The sequence below is a fragment of the Scomber japonicus genome, chromosome 1 (genome assembly GCF_027409825.1).
Source record: "Scomber japonicus isolate fScoJap1 chromosome 1, fScoJap1.pri, whole genome shotgun sequence".
Lineage (NCBI taxonomy): Eukaryota > Metazoa > Chordata > Actinopteri > Scombriformes > Scombridae > Scomber > Scomber japonicus.
The window spans coordinates 37,563,458-37,577,476 of NC_070578.1; the positions used below are offsets into that span (position 1 = coordinate 37,563,458).

General features: G+C 40.8%; 1 protein-coding gene across 2 annotated transcripts; it reads left to right on the plus strand.

Moving 5' to 3' along the window:
• The first annotated feature begins 255 nt into the window (after positions 1-255).
• On the plus strand, positions 256-11,187 carry kmt5b (lysine methyltransferase 5B). 2 transcript variants are annotated; one of them, XM_053343939.1, is made up of 10 exons: positions 256-482; positions 5,598-5,855; positions 6,025-6,172; positions 6,273-6,438; positions 6,542-6,651; positions 8,335-8,501; positions 8,638-8,657; positions 8,777-8,913; positions 9,047-9,246; positions 9,552-11,187. In XM_053343939.1, the coding sequence occupies exons 2-10, from the start codon at positions 5,687-5,689 to the stop codon at positions 11,042-11,044; spliced, it is 2,610 nt and encodes an 869-aa protein (XP_053199914.1). In that variant the 5' UTR covers positions 256-482; positions 5,598-5,686; the 3' UTR covers positions 11,045-11,187. The 2 variants fall into 2 exon arrangements, with proteins under 2 accessions (XP_053199914.1, XP_053199930.1); XM_053343955.1 differs by lacking the exon at positions 256-482 and adding an exon at positions 620-756.
• The last annotated feature ends 2,832 nt before the right edge of the window (positions 11,188-14,019 follow it).

The window sequence follows — 14,019 nt, forward strand, 5'->3', positions numbered from 1 at the left end:
CAGAACCGACCGTTGGATTCTTTAGGAAGCGTGAAGAGGTTTGTTTACGCAGCACTACTTTTTTATGTGTACATCCGACAATTATTACAACCTTGCCAACTCTTTATCGAACAAGTTGTGATTTTATTAGGGGGCGGTAACGAAAAATCGACTTAGACGTCCAGTTATCCTCAAGTTGTTGCTACTCGTTTTTTTAAATGCACCAATAGTCAGTAACGGCTGCGTATGTACCAGGATCTACTTTCTCTTGGATGGGGCCGCCGTGCCGTCGTGCTGCGGCTTTCTCCTCCCCATCTCTCTCCCCTGTGCTTGGCCGCCATCTTGAATTTTCATGTTAATTTCTGACTGAGAAAAAAAAAAGAAAAAAAGAAAAGTGTTTCCTGTGATATATTTTTCGTTTAAGAGGTTGTCGTGCCAAAAAAAAAAAAAAAAAAATTGGATTACTTTTCAAAGGGAGTGGCTGTTTTTTCTTGAACCACCCAGTGAGTATTTTCATATATGTTTTATTATATTTACTGTTGTCGACATTTTTAAACGAATCCAACGCGTTTAAAAGCCCAATGCTATTTAAACCTGCTAGCTGTGTTAGCAACATGCTACATAACAAGAAGCTTAGCAGCCGATACACACCGACCACTATCCGCTCTGCCTACAACGATCTACACACTTTCCTTTGTTTAATCTGCTTATTAAACGACACATTTAGACATATATACACCTCTACCGAGCTTAAATGCTTAGCTACGGTTGCTACAGGTAACGCTAGCTTCTTCTTTTTTAAATGCTTAGCTACGGTTGCTACAGGTAACGCTAGCTTCTGGTTAGCCACGGTTGCTACAGGTAACGCTAGAATTCCTTGCCTTGGAGGGGACATGTGTGCTGCTATAATCGTCGACTGTTTACCTTATATGTAACCTTAACATTATATATATTTAAAGTGAAGATGGGTAGCTGCTATGAGTTTATTTTATATGTATTTTCTTTGCCGACTGGGTTGCTGTGCTTCCCAATCTCCCGCTAGCTTGACGTTAGCTGCCAGTTTTTGTTAAGTTAAGTTTGCTTTTTCTGCACAATAACATTGGTTTAAATCCACTAATACTAATATTGACTTGTGCTATTATAACAAAGAGATGTGTGTTGACTAACATCTGCTATCTGCTATTGTGGAAGAGGGCTTTTTGTTGGACAGTAGCTTTTCTTGCCTTGTCTTTACTAGCAGTGGAGAGGACATGTGTGCAGCTATCATCGTCGATTATTTACCTTTTATATATAACTTAACATTAGATATATTTAAAGTGAAGATAGGTAGCTGTTATGTGTGTTTTATGTGTTTTTCTCTGCCGCTAGCTTTACGTTAGCAGCCAGTTTTTGTTGAAGTTAAGTTTGCGGCACACACACAAACAAGAGAAATAACACTGGTTTAAATGCACTAATACTAATATAATATCGACTTGTGCTATTATACCGAAGAGATATCTGCTGTCTACTATTGTGGAAAGGGTTTTTTGTTGCATGCTTTTAATGTTAATGGAGGAGAAGGAGAAAAAAAGGAAAGGGGTCGAGGGAGTTTGTCTATATTTTTTTGGTGTATTATTGTAGTCAATCATCATTATTCACATGTTTCACCGTGCTGCTGCTGATAATAATGTGTTTTATGTGTATGTTATGTTTAAAGGCTGGTTGTTGTTTTTTTAGGAGGGGGTGCTTTGTGTAACTTAGCCGACCGACATTAACTTGCTCGCTGCAGCTTGGTGCCGGTGTTACGTTATAAGTGGTGACCCTGTTAATTGGTAACTTTATCCTAAAAAGCATGTAATTATAGTTTAAGCTTTATGAAATACACATCCATCTGTTTAATATATATCCATTCATGTAAGTTAAATTGTGTTCAGAAGACTCATTCACTTGTCTTTAATGTATTATATTGTGAGAGAGTCACCAGATAACACGGTCACCGTTTAAAGCGTAACGCCGGCGTTTTGCTGCAAGCTACTAGCCGGGGCCGAGCATCTGTGTGTCGGCTGTGGTTGGAGGAGGAGGGCGGCTGGTTTAACTGGGACTCGGAGAGAGAATGAGGGAGGAGTAGGAAACAATAGCACCAAAAAAAGCTAAATTGATAACTATGAGACAGATTTCGGCCTCGACTGTGTGTGTGTGTGGCCTTCCGGGTTCCCTCAGTGCCTCTCTCCTGATCCCTGTGTTGTGTTTTAGTGAAGCTAATGTTAGCCTCCTTTTTTATGCATCGATTACAAAATCCGATGATGTTCCCTTCTTTTCTGCACAAGCACTCACATGCACATATCATACACGCATTTACACATTGTGTGTGTGGTGTTGTGCACTCATGATGCGGTTATATGGAGCTTAAATTCAGAAAGCGGTGTGTTTTTTATATGTATGGGTGATAGCGCACTTGACAGAAAGCCAGTGTATTATTAGGGGTTACCACTAAACTCATATACACATAGCATACACGCATTTAAACATTGTGTGTGTGGTGTTGTGCATTCATAAGTGTGATCGTGACGCGTTTATATGGAGTTTAAATTAACAAAGCAGTGTTTTATATGTATGGGTGATAGCGCACTTGACAGTAAGCCAGTGTATTATTAGGGGTTACCACTAAACGGCGCTACAGGAGCATTTTAAACTTGTTTCCCCAAACACTGCTGTGATGTGTTTCTTCAGACCACCATGGTGTGAACTAGTGGCTCCCAACCTTCTTTTGCTTGTGACACTTTACAACAAAGTTAGGTGTACCTGGGACCCCCCCTGTCACATGTTATAAACTGTAACAACCTGACATGTCTTAAGTAAAATGAGTTGTTGGAATGCAATAACTTCCAACTATATTAGTTCAGTTTTTTGTTTGTTTAGTTTTTCAGATTATTTTGCACAGAAGCTGTTGATGATGTTCAGCATATAACAATATTACTACAACATGTATTCATTGTTTTTTTCAGATAATTGTAAATTTGGTCATGGTGGGTTTAAAAAAAAAAAAAAAAACTACTGAAGCGGCACAAAAACTGGAATTACTTTTCTGCAATCTTCATCCTTTGCAAAGTTATCCGAGTGGGTCTGATTGGACCCCTCTGGGGGTCATATGTTTGACACCCCTGTTAAAGAGGCTTTAGGAAATAAAATGCAATAATTAGTGGAAAGTTTGAGAAAACAAACATTTTGTTTGTCAGAAATATGTTTAGTTTGTTCCTGTTGTCCTGTCAAATCATCCCCAGTCTCCTTAGATTAACCTGCGACGCAACGCTTTGGTGGTGTTACTTCCAGCATCACTTAAACTCACTCTGACTATCTGTTTGTAAAGTTGAAATATTAACCCTTTTTAAATGAGACCAGAGTTATTACTGTAATCAACGTTAACTTCTGAGCTGATAAAACAAAGCTTTTAAAATACAATGACGCTCCTTTTTACAACACATTTGGAAACTCTCATACTTGCATGTTACACATTAATCATCGTGTATGGTGTTGTGCACTCCTGAGTGTGATCATGATGCGGTTATATGGAGTTTAAATTCACAAAGTTTTTATATGTATGGGTGATAGCACACTTGACAGTAAGCCAGTGTATTATTAGGGGTTACCACTAAATGGCGCTACAGGAGCTTTTTAAACTCGTTTCCCCAAACACTGCTGTGATGTGTTTCTTCAGACCACCAAGGTGTAAACTAATGGCTCCCAACCTTTTTAGCTTGTGACCTTTTAAAACAGGGGTGTCAAACATATGGCCAGCGGACCGTATGTGCGGCCGGATTGGACCCACTGGATGACTTTACAGTGTGAAGGCTTCTGATGTTTCTAACTTGAGATAACCGACTTTCAAAGTGATTCAGATTTCAAGGACACATTTTTCCTCAGTGGGCTTGGACACATTTTTATCAGTAGAGTTATAATATGTTATTTATTATTTATAAGTTGGTTGTTTTGTTTTTTTAAAGATTTATTTTTGTGCATGTTTTGCCTTTAGTTGACGGTAGATGGCAGAGAGGGAGACAAGAAACAGAGAGGGGGATGCAGTAATGGTCCCTTGCTGAAATCGAACCAGGGACGCTGCCTTTACGTGGCATGTGTGGTAACCCTCGGCTACCAAAGCGTTTCCATTTGTAGGTTTGTTACTCAATGGTTTTACTGGTCCGGCACACTTGAGATCATGGGCCGTATGTTGGCCCTTAAACTAAAATGAGTTAAACACCCCTGCTTTAAATTAAACAGTCTGCCTGTGACCCTCCTATCACATGTCGTCTACCAGTTTAACAAAAGAGGACCCGTAACTTTTTTTTAGAAGCTTGAAGAGATAAAATACAGTCATTAAAAATAAATATGGCCAAATGAGTGGAAGGTCTGTTGCCCTATCGCCTCCAAATCATCCTCAGATTAACCTGTGAAGTGATACTTTGGTGCTAGCTTTGGTGGTTTTATTCTCAGCATCACTTAAACTCATTCTGACATTTTGTTTGTAAAGTTTAAATATTTATCTTTTTTAAATGAGGCTAGGATCATTACTGTAATCAGAAGTGTTGAGGAACCCTAACTTGGTTTTTTGGATACATAATTTTTGGGCTTGTGCACTAAATTGAGGTTCCTGGTGAGAGGCCTTGTGCCATTTAGTAAACAGACGAAGTGACCTATTGTATGGATATTTCTTCTTCTTCTTCTTCTTCTTCTTCTTCTTCTTCACAAATTACCCAAATAATGAATTCACTGATTGCAGGAAGTTTGGATAAATTTTGAGCTGATTATTGCCTGTGAATATTTCAGTGCATCAGGGTTTAGTTTTCCTTATATTCTTAGTAACTTTTTATGCGTTTATTTGTCTTTTTTTAAGTGTTATACATACTTAACCGGCTCCTTTCTGACAAAATGTTCCCCCTGATGCTTGGCTCTTCTTCTATTAGCTGTTTGAGTGTTTCAGTGTGTATAATTATTATTTAATTCAGGATGAAGCTGTTTAGCAGGTTGAAGGCTCTGTGAATATAGCCCTTTATTTTGTTTTGACTGCTTGAATTAATGAAATACTGAGATGCACTTTATATTTAAAAAAAAAAAAAAAAGAAGAAGAAAAAAGTTACCCCAATTAAAACCAAGAAAGTCTCATGACCCCTGTGAGTAGCTTTGGTGACCCCTAGTGGGGGGAACCAGTGGTGTAAGCAGCAGCAGCACCAGCAGCAGCAGCAGTCATTACTGGGTAAAGTGACTTGAAGCTGGTCACATTGTGAACGTCACTAGTTGCCTGTAATTGGCTTTAATGGTTTTCCATCCGCAGAGTACTTACTGGATGAGCTGTGATTGGTCAGCACCTCAGTTTGGGTAGACTTTAAAACCTCAGCCGCGTCGTTTGGCAGAGATGAATCACCTGTAGTGGTCACAGTTCACTTTAGTACACGTGTGACTGGGTGAAAGATGCATTTAAGTGTTAAAGTGTAAACTATGTGAAGAATTGGGAAAGTTCTTAATAGTGAGAATAGTTGAATTTAGTGTTCTCTGGAAAGTCGTGTCTTATTGTCTTCATGGTTTCTAAGCAGCTGACATCTCCACCTGCCTGTTTCCTAATGTGCTTGTTTCTGCTCTGCCTACAGATTTCAAACACTAGACCCCAGTCTTCCCCACTCAAGAGTGTTTCTTCATCTCGGAGACTAAATGCAACTGGACCAGGGGGCTTGTGGGCATGAAGTGGCTGGGCGAATCCAAGAACATGGTATTAAATGGCAGGCGACACGGAAACAAGTTGACCAGCGAGCATCCTGTGAGCCAGAGCCAGACTCGCTCCCAGCATTCACAGCGGACGTCACTACGGCACAACAAAGCCCACCCCAGAAACCGAAGATGTAGCCGCAGTGAGTTAGATATGTTGACGCTCATACATAGTTAGAAAAAGATGGATAAATAGATAAAATGATACATACAAAAACAACCCTAAAAGTTAAATACGAAGCATGTATGCTGCCAGAACTGCAAAGTATGAGTAGTTGCATACACTAACATGTGTCTGTGTTTGTTTTCCAGGGTTTAATGCAGCCAGCCTGGAGGCAGAGAGGCGCTATGTGCCCTCCTCAGGAATGACTGCCAAGGAGCTGTGTGAGAACGATGATCTGACCACGAGCCTCATCCTGGACCCATACCTGGGCTTTCAAACTCACAAAATGAACACCAGGTCAGCGGAAAGTATTATTACTGACGTGCACTGATGAGTCTTCTCCCTTTTCTTTTTTTTAATTTAAGTTTTTGTGTGTTTTATTAATGTGCCTCCGCAGATTTCGACCAATCAAGGGAAGGCAAGAGGAGCTGAAGGAGATCATTGAGCGCTTCAAGAAACACGACAACTTGGAGAAAGCTTTCAGAGCTCTAACGTCGGGGGACTCTTCCCGAAATCTCTTCGTCCACAAGACGAAATCTCAAGAAAAGCTCTTCAAGCAGCATGTAAAAAAAAAAAAAACACAACACATAAGATCTGCTCTGTTTGTTTTTTTTTTTTCCAGCAGTGAATTTAATGACCAGATGACTAACTTTATGTTTTACGCAGGTATTCGTGTATCTGCGAATGTTTGCCACTGACAGCGGCTTTGAGATTCTTCCTTGTAATCGTTATTCGTCGGAGCAAAACGGAGCTAAAATTGTGGCAACGAAGGAATGGTGAGGACAGACTGCCATCAGTTAGTACAGATAACACCTGCAGTCAATAGTGTATATATAGTTATATGGATGTGTAACTGTGTTTGTGCTTCTCTGTTATGTCCTCAATGACAGTTGAGATTAGCTGCCAACTAGGCATGGGATGATAACCGTGTTCAAGGTATACCACAATAAGAAAAAGTCACGATAACCCAAACCGCCAAATGTTCTGTCATACCGTTCCTAACTCTGAGGTATGAGATGTTTTTAGTCTGGTCAAAGACAGGAAGTGCTGGTCAGAAATCCCTCAGGTGTTGCAGCTGCAGCGTAGAGTATCACGACCCCTCACACTGTCATTACAGTTTCAGGTTAAATGAACATGTCTCTTTATTTTTCTTCCTTTTAGGAAAATTTTAGAGCTGTAATCACAATACCGCCATACTGTGAAACCGTGATATTTTTGCTTATGGTTATCATACCTCCAGAATCTCATACCGGCCCATGCCTACTGCCAACTAATAATTAATCAGCAACTATTTTGATAATCGATGAATCATTAGAGTGGCTTTTTTTAAAGTTCCAGGTTCCTATTCTGCTTAATCTGCAGAGTTTCTTAGTTTTGACTCAAGTTCCTCTGAGTTAAATCTACTTTTCTCAATGGAGACGGTGAAAATACTGAAAGATGATGAATGTGAAGTCAGTGGTTTACAACATAATGCTGTATTCACACACATTATTAGCCCTTATCTCACTGTACACATTAAACACGGCCTGTATATGTTAAGTTGTACATGAACACACACACGGTTAAAAACTAGCACAATCCATTAAGGCAAATTTAAATGATATGTTCTTACATTCTTGCACCTAAAAAATACAAAACTAGCAAACATTTACTAGAGTCTGACCAATACTGGATATTAGGGGACAATACCAATACTGATATTAAGAAGTAAAAAAAATCCAATATCAATATATCACTGGATAAGTGTGTGTATATAAAGAATACATACATACATACATTTGCAGTGATCCTTTAAATTTCATTATCAAGCAGACAAAGATATGTAATGAAGGTTGTGATATTTTATAGTTTGACAATAAACTTTGTTGTATAAAATGACATCAGTGCACTGAAACAATAAACTTCACTGGGAATTTAATAATTATAATTATAATATAACTGTAACTAAATGACAAAAAAAACATGTACATATATATTTAACTTGAATTAAAAATGGTCAAATATACATTAAATGCTGCTTTATATAACTTATATATAAAAATATTAGCACATATCGGACCATACATACATCGATACCAATATATATATATATATATGTGATGGGCCAATATCAGCTGACCAATACATGGGTCGGGCTCTGGTATCTATAGTTGTAATCCTCTTCACATTATACTAGAACTGTGGTGGAAGTGGATTAAGTGTTAAATAATGTTAGACCATAAATCAAGTTACTACAGATATTTGGTTTCTTGAAGTCTGATGTTAGTAAACTGAACATTTTTGGGGTTGTGGACTGTTCGGAAAACGGTGATCAGCATTTTCCACCAGTTGTTGAGATTTTAACGGACCAAACATCTAATAGAAATAATCATTAGTTGTGTCCCCAAAGCACTTCAACACGATGTGAAGTTGTATTATTTTAACTATAACACACTTTGGTGCTTTTGTGTGTTTTCCAGGAAAAGGAACGACAAGATCGAGTACTTAGTCGGGTGCATCGCTGAGCTGTCGGAGAGCGAGGAGAACATGTTGCTGCGACACGGGGAGAACGACTTCAGCGTCATGTATTCAACCCGCAAGAACTGTGCGCAGCTGTGGCTGGGGCCGGCTGCGTTCATCAATCATGGTATTAGTCCTGATCAATAGTGATTGGCTTTCATTAGATCTGTAATCACATGTTGAAACAGTTTTCATCTTCACTCGTCCAATAAAAAAATAATTTTATTCTTTATTTCATCCCCTCTTTTTTTTTTTTTCCTCAGATTGTCGACCAAACTGCAAGGTAATTTTATTTTTTTAGGCTTTTATTTTGAAAGCAAGAATTAATGATGAGTTATTACTGAATGTTGAATCTCAGAACATTAACACATTTTTATTTATTTGATTTTTTTTTTTGTTCAGTTTGTGTCGACGGGGCGGGACACGGCCTGCGTGAAGGTTTTGAGGGACATTGAACCGGGAGAGGAAATCTCATGTTACTATGGAGATGGATTTTTTGGGGAAAACAATGAATTTTGTGAATGCTATACATGCGAGCGGTAGGTAACCCTCTTTGGTGCCATTCCCTGAGAATATATCATAATTTAAGATAGTAGAAATCTTAAATCTGAATTCTTTTAATCAGAATTTCGTCAAGGTTTAAACTGTTTCGTCGTGTTTTTTCGTGTGCAGACGAGGTACTGGTGCTTTCAAATCCAAAGCTGGACTGCCAGTGGAAGTGCCGGTGATCAACAGCAAGTATGGTTTACGGGAGACGGACAAGCGTCTGAACAGGCTGAAGAAGTTAGGGGAAGGAAACAGGAGCTCAGATAGTCACTCTGTAGGCTCCCACACCGACGTAGACTCTCAGGAAATGCCAAAAACACATCAATGTAAGAGTCCCCTAAAACTCTCGTCTGTGTCTTCACGCTGTTGCTATGGCGACGGTATCGGTGTTAGACACTAAGCTCAAAACACAGGAACAGAGAAGAACATTCCCATGTGTCATTAAAGGCAGCGCTCCACATCTGTATTAATTAATTACATGTATTAGAGCTGTAATCATATTCAACATGTACATAAATATACATTCATTTTGGAAATAACACCTTCTACATGAGTCCAGTTTGTCTGAAATTGTGATAAATAAATATAAATATAAATAATAATATGCAATATTTGATCTTTTCTCCTTCAGCTGCCAGAAAAAGAACATCATCATCATCTGGCCTGAAGTATAAAAACAGGACTCAAACCAGACAGACTTTGTCGAGAGCCCTTACTACCTCATGTTCAAAACAAGGTCGTGTAAACAATAACAGGGTACCAAAGAGACTAAAATCCCAATCCAAGCCTTCACTAAGTAAAGTCCAGTTGCGGAGTCGCAGGCGGGGTGCGGAGCCCAAGGCGTTGGCCAAAGGTGAGACTTGCCAGCTGGGTCTCAGGGACTCAAAGGTGTCGCTGTGTAAAGGTGTCACCGTCAAGAAGGAGAAAGATGGACAGGAGCTGGTGCAGCAGACACTAGGCCAGCGGGGCTGCCTGACGCGTCACGCTGCCAAGGAAAACGGAAATCTACCGGCTGTGCAGAGCAGCGATGGCGGTCAGGCTTCAACGTACAGAACTCGCAGGTCCACAAGGACCCTGGTTAAAGCCCAGGAAACGGCAGCTGGCGTTAAGCTGGAGCCCAGCGCTATGGACGGCTTGAGCCCGGTCCCTGGCGGAGTGGTCATCAAAACGGAGCCTGCCGACATGGAGGAGTATCTCCGCCACGGGATGGGCCTGGAGCAGCCGGCATTAGACGCCGGCTACTCCAGAAGAAGCTCGTGTCCCAGACGGAAACGGCTGACACGGCTCAGGACTGAGCGGACAATTAAGTGCGAGGACTCATACGGTGAGCCGTTCATGCCGGTGGCCGCTGGCCACACGAATAACTTCTCAGACTGTGGTAACATGCTGTTGAGCTTCTCCGACCGGCACAGGGACTATAACGGGGTCGCGAACGGCAGCAAGTCCCTCCGCAGGGACAAGGGTAAGAGTAGCTGCCGGTCACAGGACAAGGGGAAGAAGAAGCGCCGGATCACGCGCTACGACGCTCAGCTGATCCTGGAGAACAACACGGGCATCCCCAAACTGACGCTCCGCCGGCGGAGGGACAGCAGCAGTAGCAAGACCAATGACCCCAGCGACGCCATTGGCTCCTCCAACCTTTCTGCCTCTACGGTCAACTCGGCCTCTTCCAGCAAGATTAGCATCAAGTTCAGCAAGGACCACGATAAGGACAAAGGCAGCTCGTACATAGCCAAACTGAATAACGGCTTTCCGCCCGTGGTCCACAGTAACTCCACCAAGCTGAAGATCCAGCTGAAGAGGGAGGACGATGCAAGGAGAATATCCCAGACTAAAGCGGACCAGATGTCCTATAACGGGGACATGGGCCAGAGTCTGGAGGCCAGGAACGGCGGACATCGGACCCAAAAGGTTATGGCCGATCCTTCGTCTGACGAGGACAATGACGAGGAAGAGGAGGATGATGACGACGATGACTACTTCGACAATGAGTTTGAAGACGATTTCATTCCACTTCCTCCGGCTAAGCGCCTCAGACTCATTGTGGGTAAAGACTCCATAGACATCGACATCTCCTCCAGCTCCCGGAGGCGAGAGGATCAGTCTCTGAGGCTCAATGCATAAGCTGTGGAGCTCATCAACTCCCACTTCTTCTTTTTCCTTGTAAATAAAGATGACTCGCTAATCAACTGTTGTGTTGATGTAAAAGAAGTACAGTAATTTAAAAAGAAAAAACATGAAAAAATTGCTGAGAAATTTTAAGAATCTGGCCGGATCCTAAAGTGGAAAAACGAGAATTTGTTTTAAGTTCAACTATTCCTTTAAGTGAATGCACTTGTTATATTCATAATGGACATATGGATATTGTAGAAAGTGTACAGTATGGTGTCTATCCCCTCTGTCTTATAGGCAGGTTTTTATTGAATTTTTCTTTTTTTTTTTCTTTTTTTTTTTCTTTTTTTGTGTCTCATGGTTTGTAATTTTTTCGTGTGGCGAAACATACTGAATGTACAGTATGGGTGCAGATGGTCCAGAGGCATTATTATAATTATATTAATAATAATAATAATAATAAGATCAGTCAGTCAGTTCATTTTGGTTTCAAGTGCCATGTTGTCATTATCCAAGTTAGTTTCCTGAACCACTTGAACTCTAGTAATTAATCTGTTATCCACATTATTTACTATGTAAGTTAATCATGTGTCTCTAACAGAGCATCACACACACATACACATATATATATATAAAAATATATATACAGTCAGAGCCCGAAATTATTCATACCCCTGACAAATTTTGACTTAACCCTTTATTGGGCAAATAATCATATTTGGTAACTTCTGTAAATATCCCAAAATATCCTTCCTTCCTTCCTTCCTTCCTTCCTTCTTTCCTTCCTTCCTTCCTTCCTTCTTTTCCATCCTCCCTGCCTTCTTTCTTCCCTTCCTCTTTTCCTTTCTCCCTCCCTCGTTCCTTATTCCCTCTGTCCTTCCTTCCTTCCTTTCCTTCCTTCCATCTGTCTTTCCTTCCTCCCTCCTTCTCTCCTCCCTTCCTTCTTTCCTTCCTCCGTCCTTCCTTTCCTTACTTCCATCTGTTCTTCCTCCCTCCCTCCTTCTCTCCTCCTTCTCCTTCTTTCCTTCCTCCATCCCCCTTTCTTCTTCCTTCCTTCCTTCTTTCTTTCCTTACTTCCATCTGTTCTTCCTCCCTCCCTCCTTCTCTCCTCCCTTCCTACTTTCCTTCCTCCATCCCCCTTTCTTCTTCCTTCCTTCCTTCTTTCTTTCTTCCCTTCCTCCCCCCTACCTTCCTTCCTTCCTTCTTTCCTCTGTCCTTCCTTCCTTTCCTTCCTCCCTCCTTCCTCCCCTTCCTTCCTTCCTCCCTTCCTTCCTCCCTTCCTTTCAATGAGTGTCCTATAAAGAGTTAAAGTTACTTTTATTCAACCAGCAAGTTGTTTTTTGACCGGAAGTGACACAGGCGTCTCCAAGGAGATAAAAAGATGACATCATTGTGGTAAAAAAAATATTTCAGTCAGCTTTTATTTAACAATTTGAACAAAAAGTGGCATGTCCAAAAGGGGGTATGAATAATTTCGGGCTTGACTGTATATATATATATATATATAGAAAGAGTTGCACAATTTATTTTTGCCCCCTCCTCCTCCCCCCCCCTTACCCCCTCCTCCTCCCCTCTCCTCTCTTCCTAGAGGTGAATCAGCTGCCTGCAGGTCGTTCAGAGTGCTGTAAATAAAAAAAAAATGTGTTCATGAAACTTGCAGAAATCCCCTGAAATGAAATGAAATGAAATAAAATAAAAGCACACGATAGTTTTCTAGTGGGAGTTGAAAGTTGAAGTAATGGACCAGTGTTTCATTTGGGAGCTGCTGTATAATGATGACATGGCTTTTTAAAACGAGTCCCATGAGGTTCAAAATCAAACTTTATTTAAAAAAAAAAAAATCCATAAGTTAAAAAATCTACCTAATTTTAATCTTTTTTTTTTTTTTTTTTTTTTTTTTAACTCTGTAATTCTAAAAAAAAGTAATGTACAGAAAGACTGGCTCACACATCTCACCTCCGCCCCTCCTCCTCCTCCTCCTCCTCCTCCTCTTCCTCCTCTCCTAGATATTAACCCTTAAACAGGCATCGTGCACCAGGAGATACAGACTCTTTAACCTTCCTGTCGTCTGTTTTGACTGTTTCTTCTTTCCTTTCCTTACTTACTTCCTTCCTTCATCTGTCCTTCCTTCCTTCCTTCCTTCCTTCCTTCCTTCCTCAGATCTAAGTTCAGCTGTTAGGGTAAATGTTCCCTCCTTCTGTCCTTTCTTCCTTCCTTCATCTATCCTTCCTTTCCTTCTTTCTTCCTTCCTCCTCCCTCCCTCTCTCCCTCCCTCCCTCCTTTCCTTCCTTCTCCCTTCCTCCCTCCTTTTATTCCTTCTTCCTCCCTTTCCTTCCTTTCCTTCCTCCTCCCTCCCTCCCTCCCTCCTTTCCTTCCTTCTCCCTTCCTCCCTCCTTTTATTCCTTCTTCCTCCCTCCTTTCCTTCCTTCTTCCCTCCTTTCCTTCCTTCCTTCCTTCTTCCCTCCTTTCCTCCCTTTCCTTCCTTTCTTCCTCCCTCCTTCCTTTCCTTCCTTCTTCCCTCCTTTCCTTCCTTCCTTCCTTCCTTCTTTCCTTCCTTACTTTAAGTGCAAATGATATAACTAGTAAGGATTTTATAAATCTAATTTTCCACTCCTGCCTGTTTAAGGGTTAATTTAACTAATCGGGATATTTTTTTTATAAGTTAACTATCCATCATCAATATGAGAGGTTTTTTTTTAAAGGGGGAGGGGGATATATAAAAAAAAAGAAATCACACGTTTGTCTGAGATGTACGTTACTAGCTTTTTAGGATCATGTATTCTTTTCTCTGTGGTGCTATACTTTTATTTTCCTGACCATCTGATTCCTGAGTCTGACTTCCTGTTTCCTGTTTCCTGTGTAAAAAACTCTTTTAATTGTTTGATTGATTGGTGGCAGCATTAACTTTCAACAGGCCCAAAATCTGTAGAAACACACACACATTACTACACACACACACACACACACACACACACACACACACACAC